A 17,826-nucleotide genomic window follows, 5' to 3' on the forward strand; every position below is an offset into this window, starting at 1 on the left:
ACATCAGAATAATTTGTACAACTTTATAAAAATATAAGTTACTGAGCCTCAGCCCTCAAGATTATGACTCCAGATATATCTTTAGAAAGCTTCTGGGCAATACACAACTAGTTGTGTATTTTATTTTTTGAAAATGTTTCTAAGTGTTTAACAGTTAAATGTGATGACTAACATTTTTTTGAGATATGACCCTTTACATAACTTGTAAGAATTAAAAACTGAAAAAAACGTGGTTCAGAAAAAGGGTAAACAACCTTGCCAATAAGAGCCAAGAACAGAATCTTGATCACTTAAAAATCTTCACTTAAAAATCTTTTCCAGCAGTCTGTTTTTCAGCAAATTGATAATGTTATACTGACAAAGATGTGTCCTAAAACATAGCCATTAGTCATTAATGATAAGATTATTCACAATGTGTTTGAGAAAAGTGATAAATGAACACAGCTGTTATGGTTATTAGCATCTGTACGATTTTAGACGTGGAAACTGTTAAATTATTCAAGATCATTGTGACAGGTAGTGGCATGAGTAATAGTGGAAATGGTGCCTCTTGATCCCCAATCCAGTTCTTCCCTCTTAATCTTCCCCTTCCTTACCTCTAGAACTGCATTTCCCAATGCTCCCTTACTTTCTCTAACCCAGGTACTAGCAAATTTTTTTAAGAATTCTTTAGTCAGTAAAGTAAGAATTTTAGGCTTTTCAGACCATACAGTGTTTCAGAAGCCACTCAACTCTAACACTGTAGCACAAAAGCAGCATAGACAACATGTAAGTGAATACGTGGTGGTGTGCTCCATTAAAACTTTATTTACAAAAACAGGCAGTAGGCTGGATTGGTCTGAGGACTGTAGTCTGTGGACCCCTGCCTCTAACCAGAAAACTATGAATGTTTGACTTTTCTTATCAGGAAGTCAAAGATTCTGCAAAAGATGCCCTTTTCTCCTATGTGGAAATATTAAAGCTTCATGAAATTGAAATCACATATCAAATAAAAATCATGATTTGAGGGAGCAAAATTGAGTACTTAAGAATTTAACTGGCCGGGCGCGGTGGCTCAAGCCTGTAATCCCAGCACTTTGGGAGGCCGAGACGGGCGGATCACGAGGTCAGGAGATCGAGACCATCCTGGCTAACACGGTGAAACCCTGTCTCTACTAAAAAATACAAAAAAAACCTAGCCGGGCGAGGTGGCGGGCGCCTGTAGTCCCAGCTACTCGGGAGGCTGAGGCAGGAGAATGGCGTGAACCCAGGAGGCGGAGCTTGCAGTGAGCCGAGATCGGGCCACTGCACTCCAGTATGGGCAAGAGTGCCAGACTCCGCGCCTCAAAAAAAAAAAAAAAAAAAAAAAAAAAAGAATTTAACTACAAAACAAATAAAGCTTTCCCCCTTAATATGTTTTAGTGTTACTATACACAGATTAAACCAGATGACAAGCTACTATACAACAACATGTTAAAAAACATGTTTATTTTACAATATGTACAATCAGGAACATATTTTAAAACCATTATCAATTAAAATAAATGAAGACCATAAATCACAATTTAGTTTGTTCTTAGTGTATATACTCACATTAAAATATAAAGAACATATACCAAAAAGAGCCAAAAGTGTGCATTTTGCTAAAACCTGGTATATACATATTCCATTGGAAAAAAGCAATCAAAAATGACTTAAACCAAAACTAAGTTCCTGTGATATGTAGTAACCATTATATTGTTTGTATGAGGTAGTAACTAAATTATTTTGGCCATGTACTAATACTCTAAGTCAAAAGAAATATGAAAAGGATCATAAAATAAGGCCAACCAAAGAAAAATTCCAAGAGAAATCTGAACCACTTCACTCTCTGGAATGTTACAGTTCTTCAGTGTGATTACATGAAATGTTTAGTGAGGACTCTTTAATAATGCTAATTAATTCTTTGTGCATACTGTAATTCAGACCACAATTGCAGTATTATATCATGGTACCGCTATTCTGTGATTCAAAAATGTTCAAAGGTATTATTTTTAAGCAAAGACAAGCAATCTTACAGGATTCTGCTTAAATATAAAAAGACCAGTTACTACAACAGGTGGTTAATTGTAATTGGTTTGCTTCACATAGAAAACAATCCAAATACATTTGTGGAGCCAAATGCTTATAGACAATGTCACAGCTTACTTTTGTGACTTAATACATCACATATCAATACTTTGTGCAAATATAAACACCAGTGTACTTGCATTAAAATTAAAAACAAGATTATAAAATGATTACAGCCTTCATTACAATTTTAAAAGTTACAAGATTTATATTCATATTACTAAATTACATATAATAAAAATACAATAGTGTTAAATGTATTGTTTCATTGCCAGCATCCCATTTTGTAATATAGCCACACCCAAGAATATACTAAAGAATTCTTAAAATATTAACCCAATTGCATTTTCATCAACATTTACAGCTGTACAGATAAGACACTTACTTGTACATCTCATAAAAGTACATTATCTACATAAATTCTTAGTGTATGTCTTCAGCAATATGAAGTTTCACAGAAAAAATACTGCCTATATGTACAAAGATTACATAACAATGAATTAAGCACTTGTGTGGTTCAATATGCTAAATATATCCATACCACTTAAAACAAAATTTTCCCCATCTTGTCTCATGCCACAATAAATTACAAAAGTAACTGAAGACAGGTTACTGCAGCTTTTGTACAGCTTCAAGCATCCATTACTGTTGCAGTGGTAGTGTTCTTTCTTTCTAGAGTTAACTGTCAAAGCACAACAATTCTCAGTAACTGTTTTCATGACCCGCCAGGATGTACAAATTGCTATTTGCTGTGGGGTTATCAGTTGGCCTACTTTCCAAAACCACGACCCTAAAAGTAATAAACAAAAAACATATAACAAAACAAAGTTATTCTTGAAAACTAATGTTAGCCCCCAAATTTTCCATTGCTTCTCCAATATGTGTCTCTATAAATGCTGCTCATTTGATTGTGGGCAGAAATCATTTGCTATCACTGTGATTACAGGGTCAGTTCTAGCTCTGGGAAGTAATTTTGCTGTCCACTACCATCCACCTCTAGGCCAGTGTTCTTCTAAGAGTCAGAACTGGGGAGAAACCTATATTAGAAATCATTTGGGGGAACTTAATTCCTATTACAAGTTCTAAAAATGATTTGCAGTTTAAGAATCAGAAGCTAAACTGCCAGGGTCTGACCCAGAGACTCAGGGTGCATGATGGATGAATAACATACTCAGACACCAGTATTCAGTGAAAGAGCAGCTAGGGGGCCAGGGCACTCACAGAAAGAGTTGTAGCAGCCATGTGCCCTGACTAGCTGGCCCTGTGGGCATTTATTCAGCACAGATTTAATGACAAAGGCTTTGAGTCAACACACCTGTGGGTAATTAATCTGATTGCTCTCCCCTGGAAAGAGCAGTCCTGCCCCGGAATGATCAAAGATCGGTTTTAGGACAACATGAGTAAACAAGCTATTTAGATAAACTCCTCTACATTCCTATGTATCTACGCCCTAAGCTTTGGAGAGAATTCAGCTGCCTTCAGCCAAATCTTTTACTGAAGCTATGCAAACCTTCTGGCCTTCCAAGAAGGTTTGTGTCTATTTCCTATGACTTTATAATTTCTCCCACCACCCTGACAGATCCCCGACAGTCAATCAGAACAGGTCTCCAAAATCCTATCTGGCATTAACAACAAAAAGTTCTGTTCATTAACATATAGTATTTCCTCTTTCTTCTGCTACAAATCAGACGTCAGTATGTTTAATGCAAACTAGTACTGACAGATCCATACATTCCTGTTACTTGGAAGATCAGGTACATTTTCAAAGGCTTTCTAACTTTCTGACTTGTGAATTCTTATAGTGTGAAAAATTCAATGCTGAACATATTGCAGACACTTCAATTCTCTTGAAAAAGAAATGCGTTTCATGTTGGATCTACAAAACATGTTTAGTACTCTGTATTTAATAATACAGCTCATTTTCATACCTGTCAGATCCAAGCAGCCTGAAAATTCTTGTGCTATCTGAAATTTCTTGTGTTACCTGTTCAATTAAAACATAAATTTAATTTCTGAAATTAAAGACACAAAATTTTCAATGGGCACTTCATTATAATTCAACAGAAAAGAAACATAATCCCTAAAATGAAAATATATTCCTGCATGACTGTTTATTCAAGTCAGCATGTAGGTACATCAATTTGTTAGTCTAGGGGAAATGTGGTTAATTTTGAGTTAATCATAAAATACAGGGAAAGGAAAATGATTTCCTTGTTAAATCATAGGACTTCAAGGGAAAAATTTAAAAGCAAAGCACTAAATCCATTTTATTAATTAGAAACTTTCATCATTTATGTTAATACTAATGGTAAGGTTACTGGCAGCAGTAAGCTACTTAGATCAGGTTCTTTTACTTAAAAGGCTGCCATGTAGTTTAACAGGAAATATTAAAAAGCCAGACATGCCTTGAGTTTGAATCTCAGTTCTCCCACTTACTGGGCAACGTATATAATCTGCTAGAAACGGTTTTTTGCCTTATGCAAGACGGGATTGAAAAGCTTTACCATGCAGTAGTGCCCTGCAGCGTTCTTATGAGGATTAGTGGGTATAATGCCTAGCTAAGGAAGTGCTCAATACATAATAATTATCTTTCCCATTTCTTCCCCATTCTCTTGAAATGATATTTTCTAATGACCATATATCCTTCAAGAAGTCCTCAGTATGACCAATTACCAGTTGAGGAGTTAAGAATAAATATAGGGCAGAAGCAGCTCCCCAAAATTTGGTAGGCTGAAGAAAAAATGGATTTGAAATTAAATTTATTCCATCAATACCCCTACAATTAGATTTTCTGAACACCAATGACTCTTAGCTTCTGTTGTAACCCAGCACACCTGCAGGAAACAACACGCTCAGCACACTCCAACACCTGTGGCTCATCATGACTGTGATTACCAACATATTTTGGGGTTTGCCTACTAGAAGAATCTAACATTTTTGGAGGTGTGTATTGATGGGCTGCCTGTGTAGTTCTAAGGTGACTTTTTGGGTGAACTTTTTCCTTTCAGTTTTTAAACCACTCTCTATTTGTCTGTAATGCTTTTCTTTCTCTGACTAGTGTTTATTAGCTGTTGACTGTTCTTATCTCCCTGCTCAGTTCCTCAGGTGATTTTAGAAAGTGTGAGCCCACTCGTGAGGATTACTTTTAGAAACATAGTAGCAGCCACCTTTTTTTTTTTTTTTTTTTTGGAGGGGGGATGGAGTCTCATTCTGTTGCCAGGCTGGAGGGCAGTGATGCAATCTCGGCTCACTGCAACCTCCGCCTCCTGGGTTCAAGTGATTCTCCTGTCTCAGCCTCCCGAGTAGCTGGGACTACAGGCACGCGCCACCACACCCAGCTAATTTTTGTATTTTTAGTAGAGACGAGGTTTCACCATGTTGGCCAGGATGGTCTTGATCTCTTGACCTCGTGATCTGCCTGCCTCGGCCTCCCAAAGTGCTGGGTTTACAGGCGTGAGCCACCGCACCTGGCCAGCAGCTACCTTTTAAACACTTACTGTAGGTCAGGAACCAGGCCAAGCACATTACATGCTTTGCTTCATTTAATCATAACAACTCAATTCACAGATGAAAAAATATAGGTAGAAAGAAGTTAGGTGACATGCCAAGGTCACGCAGCTACTAACTAGCTAAACTTGAGACTTGAAGTCTAGTGTCTCAACTCTGGAACCCAGGCTCATGAACACTGTGGTATATTGCTTACTTTGTTAGAAATAAACGCTCTGAGCTTAATGAATGACAGTTTAAGAAACAAATAAGCTTCCTTCCAAGTGACATGACTGAGATTGGCTTGGGGGTACTGGAAGAATTTCTGACAATTTTATGTGCTTATAACATTCTGGGGGCAAGTGCCACATCTTGCTCACGTTTATAACCTCAGAACTTTCCGGCATAAACGCTGAACTGACTTGAATATGTCACACAGCTTAGAGTTAAATTATTTCTGTGAGGTAGGAAGGACTCATGAGATGCATAGCTAAAGGTTAGTAAAAAGGAAAGGTAAAAGGGGCAAAGAATTATATACATGTCAAATGAATAAGGATGTTGAAAATAAGAGGCAAGTGGGCTTCCAGAGAAATATGGTTCTTTACTTATAGTCTGTACTGGTCATTATTTCTTAAGTACCAGGTAGAAAAGGTGCTTAAGGCCAGAGAGAGCCAGCACTAGCACTCTTGCTCCTGGCGTTCCTCTGGGAAAGCTGAAAGAAAATCATAGTTGGCTCACTTTTAGCAGATTACCAAGTTCTTGTTCTAAATTTTAGAGTGATTATTTGGAAGCACATTAAATATGCAGTAAGTTGTTTGAGCAGTGGAGAGAGAGAGGTGGCTATAGAGTACGGGCTACTGACTTTATTAACAGACTAAATACGTAAGTATTAATAAAATTGGCCAATCAAGCATTACTTGTATCATTTAGGAATCAAACTGTTTGAAGTGGAATTTGACAATGTTTTGTGACTACTTAATGGACATAATTTACTTACCTCATTAGATCTAAAACTTCTACCTTGCATTCCATGTTTCCAGAAAGCTAGCACACTGTCTTGTAGGCACACTAGCAGGCAAGAACAGCTCAATTACTGTTAATAGTACAAAAGTTCAACTGATAAGCATCATTTCATCCCTCTATCTCATATAGCAATATTGCAATTCACAACTAATGTCAGCTATTCCATATTTATATGGCATGTTTACATTTGAAAAGTTTAAAAATACACTATACAGAGCTTATGCATCTTTTTGGTAGGAAAAAATTCGCTGAAAATATTTTTGTTATAGATTTTTTTATTTTTAGTAGAAATGGGGTTTCACTATGTTGGCCAGGCTAGTCTCGTCTCAAACTCCTGGCCTCAAATGATCTGCCTGCCTCGCCCTCCCAGAGTGCCAGGGTTAAAGCCATGAGCCACTGCATTAGGCCTGTTTTGATAAGATTCAAAAATAAAATACTGCAAACATACAGAAAAATACAGAAAACAGCATAGAAATACACATGTATCTACCACCCAACAATCAAATCCTAACATTCTGCCATATTTGCATTGTGCCATATTTGCTTTAAATTTACATAGAAATACACGTGTATCCACCACCCAACAATCAAATCCTAACATTCTGCCAGGGTACAAATACAGCTGGCATCCCCTATGTACCCTGCCCTATTCCCAATTCTGGCCTTTCCTTCGTCCCTGAGATAACCACTATTATAAATTTGGTATTTATCAACCTCATGCATGTTTTCACTATTACTATAAGCTTATACTATCAATATAAATTTTATATTGAATGTTTCCAACCCTCATACATTTGGTATGATAAACACTTAGGTTATTTCTAGTTTTTCATTATTACAAACAATTTTGCAATAAACATTTTTGTACATCTTGAATACATGTACAAATCTTTCTTGATGGTAGACACCCATAAATAGAATTACTGAAGCACAGGGCATGTAGAACAAGATTTAGTTTTGCCTTTTATATATACATTTTTAATACACATTTTTGCATGTATTCAGGGAGGAAGAAATCTTATTTTGTTTTCTGCAGGTAACCAATTGTACCAGCATCATTTGTTGAATGGCCCATTTCTTCCCCACTAATACATAATGCCATGAATTTCCATTTACATGTGGGTCTATTTCTGGGCCCTTTCTTCTGTCTCACTCTTCTACCTATTTATTCCTGTGTTGCTATAACACTATCACTATGGCTTTATAGTAAGTTTCAATATTGGGTAGAAAAGGATTTGTCAACATTTATTTTATTATTCTTGGTCTTTGGCTCTTCCATATACATTTATTTTTTGTTTTTAAAAATTATTTGTAGAGATGGGGTCTCCCTAAATTGTCCAGACTGGTCTCAAAACCCTGGGTTCAAGCAATTCTCTTGCCTCAGCCTCCTACAGTGCTGGGATTACAGGCGTGAGCCGCTGTGCCTGGCCATTCCATATGAATTTTAAGAGGAGCTTATCAAGTGGCACAAAACATCATGTTGGGATTCTTACTGCAGATCCACTGAACCTGTGGATTAACTGAAGAACTGGCATCTTTCTCATTTAAGTCTTTCTACCCATGGACACGATGTAGTTCTTCACTTGCTGACTCTTTAATGTCTTTAAAAAAATAATTTGGAGTTTCCTAGATAACGATCTTAAAAATGTTTGGATTTCATTTATTCTTATATATGTTACTTTATTGCCATTGTGAAAGCGGCATTTCTTCCAATTAAGTTTTTCACTGATTATTTAGGAAAGCTATTCTTTGGTGTTACTCATATCCAGAAACTGTGAATTCTCTTATTAGCACTTGTAATTTATTATAGGATTTAATGTTCTATGTATATAATCATACCATCAGCAAAAAATGATCTTTTCATCTTTTTCTTTCTAATCCTCATATTTTCCCTTTCTCATCTAATACACAATATTGAAATTTAATAATAGCAAACATCCTTATTTAGTTCTCCACTTTAATGGGAATTAATCTGATCATTAAACTTATTTTTAATAGGCTTTGCTAGGTGAAGGACATTCTTTTCTATTCCCAATATGCTAAGAAGTATTATTTAAAAAAATCATTAATGACAGATTTTACTGAATGCTTTTTGGGCATCTACATGATTTTCTCTTAAAACTTGGTGTCATGTATTACATAAATACATTTTCTGATGCTGAACCATCCTTGCTTTCCTGGGATAGTCTACTATTTGATAATGTGTAATTCTATTTGCTAATATTTTATTTACACTTTAAAAAATCGATTTTCATAAGATTATAATTTTTGTTTTCTGTACTAATCTTGCTTGATTTTAGCATCAGTATTAAACACTGATTTATTCAGAATTCCTTGTCTGCAATCTGAAACAGTTTGCACAGGATAGGGATTATCTCTTCCTTTAATGGGGGAGGTAGATAAAAAACCATCATGCCTGATTACCAGGCACTACAAGCAATGAACTTGGCTGTGGTGCTCCATCTCCTGTGGGATACCTCTATAACTGGAGCCCAGCGGGCCTGTTAGCTTCAGACCTGTATACTGCTTTGAGATTCTGTTGTTGATCTTGCTTTTTGACCCTGGCTATGTCGTCTTTGAAAGCAGAGATTCCATTTTAACATCTTGATCAGATATCCCTCGAAACTGACTTATTATAATCATTTGTTTGTTGGATGAATGACATTCTAGTTGGAAGAATGCAGAAAACAGAACCTGGAATAAGACAATGAACTAACTGACTTTAGCCTTACCCTCTGCTAATATACATACATGCAAATATCTTTATTTTACTGATAAGGAACACCAGAAAAAGTGTGCCTAGTTAAATATTAATCACCATTCATTTTCCCAGCACTATCCTATATAATTTTCGCCTTATTTTTCTTGAATGTAGTCATTTTAAAAATATTGATTCTGTCAGAAATCCTTTTCCAGAAAAAAACTCCTATTAAGCAAAATGTGAGAATGACAAGAAGAAACTTCCATATACTTAAAATTCTCTGATCAGCAGGTACAACAGCCAAAACATAATCTGGTATATTAAGTACTGAATTTTAAAATACTTATAGAAAAACCCTATAGGAGTCTGGAGGAAATGGGAATTCAAGACTATGTTATGAGAAATGACATTATTTCTTACAAGGAAGATAACATTATCTATACTACAGTTATTAAACTATTTTAGAGAATGTATAAGAATGAAGGCTGATAGTGACTTCATATTTATTATATCCTCTATTTTTATTTTACTTTTTGAGACAAGAGTCTCACTCTGTCACCCAGGCTGGAGTGCAATGGCACGATCTCAACTCATTGCAACCTCCCCTTCGCAGGTTTCAAGTGATTCTCATGCCTCAGCTTCCCGAGTAGCTCGGACTACAGGCGCGTGCCAGCACACCTGGCTAATTTTTGTATTTTTAGTAGACACGGGGTTTCACCATGTTGGCCAGGCTGGTCTTGAACTCCTGGCCTCAAGTGATCCACCCACCTTGGCCTCCCAAAGTGCTGAGATTACAGGCATGAGCCACCATGCCCAGCCATATCCTCTATTTTAAAAAAAGCGTCCTTAATAGTATCAATCTTTAATTTTGGATAATTAGCAGATAAATTATTTTAAGGAGTTCATAATGTAAAGAATTATAAAACTTTGACTTACCTATTGATTCAATCTGGAAATCAAAGGTGAGTTCTGATGATAATTTCCTGCTAGATTTTAATCTTCCTTGGAGATTTACTATTTTTATACAACCTAGAAGAAAAAAAGTCACTCAGAAACTAAGATAAAAGAAGTCTTGTTAAAGTAAGACATTCATAAATAAAAACTTACAGTCCAAGCATACAAGGATGGTATCTCTCTCCAGTTGGGTTACATGAGAAACATTTGTCTGTGGGGTATCTACAACACAAACAAATTTTGGTAAACCTAGAGAAACTGTGATACTTAAAGCATGGAAACATTTAAGAAAAAGAATTCTGAGGATAACAGTACTTGAAATGGATATGTCTTGTAATACACACGTAGTGACTGAGCCAGGCTATGTGGGTTTAAATGCTGATGCAAGTGCTAAACAATGTTAAGTGCTCAACAGAGCATATGTTGGCTGTTGTCAACACTACTGGTGATGCGGAACACATGGATACAGAATGCCAACTGCACTAGAAAACAAACTACACTTAAAATATCCTATAATGCAACTTTTCCTCTTTTAAAAACCAAATTTTCTATTAGTGGGAGATTTGTAAATACATGTAGTTCTCAAACTATGGTTCCTGCATCAACACCATCAGTATCACCTGGGAACTGACAGAAATGAAAATTCTTCTTTTTTTTGAGCCTGCTGCTCAGGCTGAAATGCTGTGGTGCAATCATGGCTCCCTGCAGCCTTGAACTCCTGGCCTCAAGTTACCCTCTGACTTAGCCTTCTGAGTAGCTGAGACCACAGGTGCAGGCCACCATGACTGGCTAATTAAAAAAAAAATTTTAGAGATGGGGTCTTGCTGTATTACCCAGGCTGAGGTTTGTCTATATATGCCTTAAACTATGGTCTCTGTGTCAACCTCATCAGCATCACTTGGGAATTCACAGAAACGAAAATTCTCAGGTCCTATCTAGACTATAAATGAACAGCTCTGGGGGTGGGGCCCAACAATGTCACAAGTCTCCCAGTGACTCTGATGAATGCTCAAGTCTGGTAATTGCTGCTATGTACTACATACTCAATGACCACTTTTACCAGTACTCCTAGTAAAGTGATGCTGTATGATTAAAAAGGTAACATCACCTCAGGGAGGCAGGGCAACTGGAGTTATGTAAAATACAAATTTTCAGGTATACACCATTTAAAAGTACATAAAATACTTAAAAATTCTGAGAATTATGAAAACGTTAAGTACCCAAGTTTTGTTTTAAATGTTTCCTATGTTAATATGCATTTCGTATTCATTTTCATATTAATGAACATAATCAAAACAATTTGATGCATGTAAAATTCTCTAAAAAGGAAATGTGAAACATATAAAAAGTATTATCAAAATACTAAAAATATTTGAGTCTATATAAATTGTTATTTCCCTTTTATTTGTTTGGAAAAAAAGTGCTTTAATTGGTATTCAATTTGTAATATTAATTTAATTATTTCCAAGAAAGATTAATTCAAATATGACTTTATGGGTTACCTATACATGGTGTCCTTCAAGAGACATTGTTATTTAAAATACATGTCACCAAAATCAAATAACAACCCAGGTGTATACCTCATTTTATAGTAAGAGGTGTGTTCATGCACAATTGTTTATTAATATATACCAAATATACATACATACCAATAATAGATACAGGTCTTTGAGGATCAGATCCTTCATGTTCATTTCTAAATAAAAAAACTGGTGTATGTGCTCTCAGTCTCATGTTTCGGCAATGTTTGCTTGATTTAGTTGGTTAGTTAGAGACAGGATCTCATTCTGTCACCCAGGGTGGAATACAGAGGCATGAACATCGCTCATTGCACCCTCGACTTCCTGGGCTCAAGTGATCCTCCCATCTTGGCCTACCTGGTAGGTGGGACTACAGGCATCCACCACCATGCCCAGCTAACTTACATGTAAGTTTTATAGAGAAAGGGTCTTGCTACATTGCCCAGGCTGTTCTTGAACTCCTGGACTCAAGCAATCCTCTCACCTTGGCCTCCCAAAGTACTGGGATTACTGGCATGACCCACCATGCCCTGCCTGCCAATGTTTTAAATTTGTCATATGAATTAGTTATTTTAAAGAGAGTAATCTTCCCTTCTTCCAGTTTAGTAATAGTTATTGAAGACTGGCAGTGTATGCAGTTTTTGCTTAATAAGAGAGTAAACTTACTACTTATAAAACCAGTATATGTATTACCCTTATAAAACCAGTATATGTATTACCCTTAATAATGCCATAAAAATTACAAACCTGATTCTGTAAACCATGAAGAGGTAGAATTTGGATTGACCGTCTCAAATCGAACCACTTGGTTGAAGTCTCTACCTCTACTGACACCAACACAAACTAAAGGGTACTCCTGCTCAGGAACTACCAGCATTTCAAACATTCTAAGTGGACATGGTATAGGAAAATCTATGTGCTAGAGAAAGAAGCAAAAATACATTAAACAAAGGAAAATAAAAACCAAATAATTCTGTAAGAATACTATAAAACAGCTTTCTACAATAAAGACTGCATCTCGTCACAGAAATTCAGGTAATGTAGAAAAATCTAAATTGTGGAGTATCTTTACAAAGATTTTAGGTTTACCACCACAAAATATTTTAAAGTTATAATTACATGATTTTAGAACATTAAGGCTGGAAGGGAATTTCTAAGTCACATGTCCAATTCTCTCTTTTCAAAGGTGGAAACTAGGGCCCAGGAACTGGGTGACTGGCCCATGTCCCCCAGCCTTTGTGGCAGTCTCCTGTCTCCCAATTTGATGCTTCTTCAGTTATACTCCTCTGCCTTCTTAATCAACTGAGCAAACATGGATGAGAGAAGTGAAATGCTAATTAGCAAGAGACACTCCTCTTGTAAGATGTGAACAGAAAAAGTCATAAATTTAAAAAAGTTAGCTTCATATCTCGTGATTTTATCAAATAAACTCACAGTTACAATACAACCCATCTTAATTTTTTGTAAGTTTAAAATTTCTTTTATATTGCTACAAAGAATAAATTCACATTTTGAAGGACTAAAAAAAAAATAGATGGAAAACACTAACTTCATTAGTAATCAAGAAATAAAACCACAATAAGTAGATACTATACATATCCACCAGAATGGCTAAAATTAAAAGAATGAATCAATAAGCATCTGAGAGGAGTAAGCAAACGCTCACACAACACTGGTGGTGGGAGATAAGAGTGGCATAGCCACACTGGTTAACTGCATTATTTATTAGTGCTGGATATAGGCATTCCTTAGGACCTTGCAATAATACTCCTAGGTATACATTCTAAAGAACATGAGCAAATACATACAAGAGACAAATGCAAAACAGATAAAATTATGGCATATTCACAAAATAATTATATATAGAGAACTGAAAAATGAATAAACTATAGCTATGTCCAGCAACTATACAAATATAATGCTGCACAAAAAAAGCCAGACACAAATGAACATATACTTTATAATTCCACTTAAATACTGTTGAAAAATTAAATAAAACTAGTTCTAATGTTTAGGGACATGTGCTTAGATAGCAAAAAGAGAAAAAAAGTAAGAACTTTCTAGGTTCCTTTGTAAAAAAGAGGCAGGGAGCTGACTAAAAGGGAGGATGACAAGGGGAATTCTAAAATTTTTCTTTACAAAAAATTAAAAAAAAATACCACTGTCATGCATATTTTATTTAGTTCATTCTTATATATTTTATATTTTTGTTGCTTTTATAAACTGGCTGTGTTTTCACTGTATTTTCCAAATGGTTATTGCTGGCATTTAACGAAGCTACTGGATTTGATTTGTTTTCTTTTTTAATCTGGCAACTTACAAATTCTAAAGAAAAGAAAAAGGTGCAACGGGGGATATCGTAACAGGTAGTTTTAAAGTGTTGGAAGATACAAAATGCTACTTGTGGCTGGAACGTGAGGCTCTGTGTTCACCTGCTGTTCCCACATTTCTTCCTTCCCTATGGCTGCTAAAGTCCCTCCATTCCACAGGCACAGACACTTCATCAGTATTCTCCAAACCTCTTCTCTAGAAGCTTTCCCATTGCCTTGGGGCACATGCTTTTGATAAAATCTGTCATTTTTAACAAGGTACAGCAACTTAAATAATTCTCTTTGAAATAAAGAGCAACGAAGCAGGAAAAAAACCAATGCTTCTGATTAAAGATGCATTTTTAAACTTTTCCAGTTTAAACACAAAAACAATACTTTAAAAAAAAACCCAACAGATTTTGACTACTTCTACGTTGCTTCGAATAATAACTAAGCAATTTGTCTAAGTCATTAACAGAAGGCATGTCTAATAGTTTTAAATCCAGTTGCTATTGTCCTTGAGGGCAGCAACTGTATCTTGTATATTTTTGTCTCTCTAGTAAGTAACACGGTGCCTTGCCTACAATAGGTACATTATGTTTGCTGGGGAGATCTTTAATTTTTAACTTTTATTTATGATGAAAATGCTGTCTAGGCCGGGCACGGTGGCTCACACCTGTAATCCCAGCACTTTGGGAGGATGAGGCGGGTGGATCACCTGAGGTCAGGAGTTTGAGACCAGCCTGGCCAAGACAGTGAAACCCCGTCTCTACTAAAAATACAAAAATTAGCTGGGCACCTGTAGTCCCAGCTACTCGGGAGGCTGAGGCAGAGAACTGCTTGATCCTGGGAGGCGGAGGTTGCAGTGAGCTGAGTTCACGCCACTGCACTTCAGCCTGGGCAACAGAGCCAGACTCCATCTCAAAAAAAAAAAAAAAATGCAGTCTAATGATGCAAAAACTGTCAGAAATGTCACTAGGAGGAAACAAGAATATAGAAAGCATGACGATGTTTTTGAATACATCTGATGAAGGGTTACAGTACAGAAACACCATAAATACTGATTAAAATAATGTTAAATATGGAGAGAAATATATACATATACAAGTCTTGATGCAGAGGGACACAGAAAGGAAGGAAGGAAGGAAGGAAGGAAGGAAGGAAGGAAGGAAGGAAGGAAGACAGACAGAAAGTAAGAAAAAGCAAGCAAGCTAGGTTAAGGTTAAGGAAAGCAGGCAAACATTATAGCTCAGAGAGTTTAAGGAAAGGGAGAAGAGTGATTAAAATCTTGATGGAGACCTGCAAGTAGAATTGTACTACAGGTTCACTATCTCAGAATGCTGGTAACAGGCCTCATTAGAGCCAGGCCAAGCACCCTGGTGCCATCTGCCAGGAAAAGAGAAGCCGTGGACGGGTAATTTTTAAGCTTCCTATATCTTCAAAGTATATATTCCCTCCTGCATGCTCTTGACACAGACAATTCCTCTAATAGAGAAAAGCATCTTTCATTATACATTAGGATAAATGGTTTAACATATTAGATAACATATAAAATTCATTCATATCAGGTTAATCAGTCTATCAGTATACAAGAATAACTGATATGATGAAACATTTCATTTTGATAGAGGTTAGGAATGAAAATAATAGGAAGGACATATTTAAAATAGACTAAAGAAAGAAAGGAAAAAGGAAAGGAAGGGGTTGCCAAAAAATCAAACTGTGTAGACTTTACCATTCCATCTTGGATAAAGCATTCTTTTGTCAAATAAACAAGAACAAAGAGGAGCTGAGAACAAAACAATTTTTGCCATAAATGAGCTGTATTCAGTAGTTCTGCTTTAGACAACTTATAAGGCTATTTTCCCCTGAGGTTTCAGTTTAAATAATTTTTGTTTCAGTGTATTTACTTGTGAAATTAATACTTCAATAGGTTTCAAATTCTTGAAACTATATTTTCATCTGTTTAGCCCTAGTTAATCTTGAGGTTAAAACTGATATGAAAACGAAAACTAGACTTTTTAGTCACTTACAGGATTTTAAACAACAGGGATTCAATACTTTAAATATCTTAATACTATAAAATTTAGGAAGAACCCCACTCCAGCTATATTCCGACTCTAAATTTCTACTGAGATCAAATGCACATGAAAAAAGGCCACTTAGTCCATATATAATAGCATGGAAAACAACTTTAAAAATTCATTTGGTATTTCCTTGATGTAACTGAGCCTGTACTTCACATATTTTAAAGGTTTTTTCCTTAAATGTAAGTTATAGATGAGTAATAGTAAATATTTTTAAAATTATTCATTCATTAAATGATTTTAGAAAAACTTAAGCGCAAAAAAAAAAAAAAAAAAAAATCTGTGGAAAGGCCTGGGCAAATTAATGGGTATGTATATAACTAAAAACAACTCATTTCCCTGTCATTATGATTATCCCTAGTTCTCCTAGGCCAAACTGCAACCCGTATGTTGTTTTCAGCTGTGATGGAGGTCAACCAGAGAGTATATTCAAAACATTTCACTGATCTTTTGGTACTTCCTGTTTCTGCCATCAGGCTCTGCACGTGAGACACTATTTCCAGCTCCCCACCGCCATACCCTTGAACTATTTCTCTCGTCTCTTATGAAACTTTTACTAGGCCAATTAAGTTCCTTACAATTGGGCAGATCTTCACAACCCTGCCACATTATCTAAAATCATTAAATTAACCTGAAAATTAACTGAAAAAATGTTTCTTTAAAGAACAGTAAGGTTGACAAGCTTTTATACTAAGAACAAGATAGTTTGACTTTTATGCTTACCTTAATTAACATAAATTTCTGCATTGGTTCAACCCATTCTAAAAGAACAATGCTAGTCTGAAGTGCTCCACATAGGTATTTATGGCCCGTATAAGGATTTCTTACTGTCAAAGCAAAAATATAAATGAGTCCTCTTATAATACAAAGTCCTTATGACAATAATTGCATGCACAAAAAAACAAAAACCAAAACTAAACATAAAATCAAAAGCTGGTTGCCAGTTCAGTTTCTTAATTAGAGGGCTGGGTGAAAAAAATACTGTTTCAGGTAACAGCAGGAAATGCCCTCTTAACTTGCAGGATTTTTATATGTATGCAGAAATGAAACCGCTGGTTATAATGAGGCTGTGGGGTAGGAGGAAGGACTTTTGGTCTTATGATGGCAGGAAAACTACCTGAGGTGGCAACATGCTGATAAAAGGGTCAAGGTAAATTTGGGAAGAAGTTGTCAAACTCATAAGATACAACACATTCAGGTGGTTCACAAGGTGCTTTTGCTGGTAATGTTCAGAAGCAATAATGTTTTGTTTCTGAAAATGAAACACTTGTCCATCTTCCCCCTTTTGATTAAATTCTTATGGTCACTAGAAAACATCACAGATATTAACCAAACCTTAAAATACTGATTTACAAATAATAAAATTGAATTACCTCAGATTTTGAAATACTTTTCTGGTTATAAACCAGAAGAAGTAACGTAAATACATGTGAAGTAAATATATTTGGAATAAAGATAAAAAAATTGAACTGTGAAAAGGGGAACAGCAGTAAAATTCACAAACTTCACATAGATTTGAAATATTTAAATGGCAGAGGAGGTGAATAGCAAAAGTGTCCCGCCAAAGAAAACAGAAAAGTCTATATAGGAAATTATTTCCTATAATTAACTTTTCCTAAAAATCTGCCCCTTTGTCCCCAGGTAAAGTCAGTTTGCTG

At 35.8% G+C, this 17,826-nt stretch overlaps 2 protein-coding genes across 17 annotated transcripts in view; both read right to left on the reverse strand.

The window, feature by feature from the left end:
- The window catches only part of LOC105464892 (cyclin dependent kinase like 4), a 78,319-nt gene extending 75,553 nt beyond the window's left edge, over positions 1–2,766 (reverse strand). For all 3 annotated transcript variants that reach the window (XM_011713013.3, XM_024787720.2, XM_071076591.1), the window contains exon 1: positions 2,630–2,766. The gene's annotated coding sequence lies outside the window, so the exon portion shown is untranslated. The remainder of the gene's footprint in view (positions 1–2,629) is intronic.
- Positions 1,451–17,826, reverse strand: part of LOC105464888 (mitogen-activated protein kinase kinase kinase kinase 3) — a 187,300-nt gene continuing 170,924 nt past the window's right edge. For 13 of the 14 annotated variants that reach the window (XM_071076576.1, XM_071076580.1, XM_071076585.1 and 10 more), the window contains 7 exons: positions 16,892–16,995; positions 12,520–12,691; positions 10,406–10,474; positions 10,235–10,327; positions 6,572–6,642; positions 4,017–4,072; positions 1,451–2,878 (listed from right to left, as the gene is read on the reverse strand). In XM_071076576.1, coding sequence (XP_070932677.1) covers positions 2,791–2,878; positions 4,017–4,072; positions 6,572–6,642; positions 10,235–10,327; positions 10,406–10,474; positions 12,520–12,691; positions 16,892–16,995 — 653 coding nt within the window. In that variant the 3' untranslated portion in view covers positions 1,451–2,790. Of the gene's footprint in view, positions 2,879–4,016; positions 4,073–6,571; positions 6,668–10,234; positions 10,328–10,405; positions 10,475–12,519; positions 12,692–16,891; positions 16,996–17,826 lie in introns of all 14 variants that reach the window. The other variant, XR_011611629.1, reaches the window with a different exon arrangement.

Source organism: Macaca nemestrina, chromosome 13, assembly GCF_043159975.1.
Source record: "Macaca nemestrina isolate mMacNem1 chromosome 13, mMacNem.hap1, whole genome shotgun sequence".
NCBI lineage: Eukaryota > Metazoa > Chordata > Mammalia > Primates > Cercopithecidae > Macaca > Macaca nemestrina.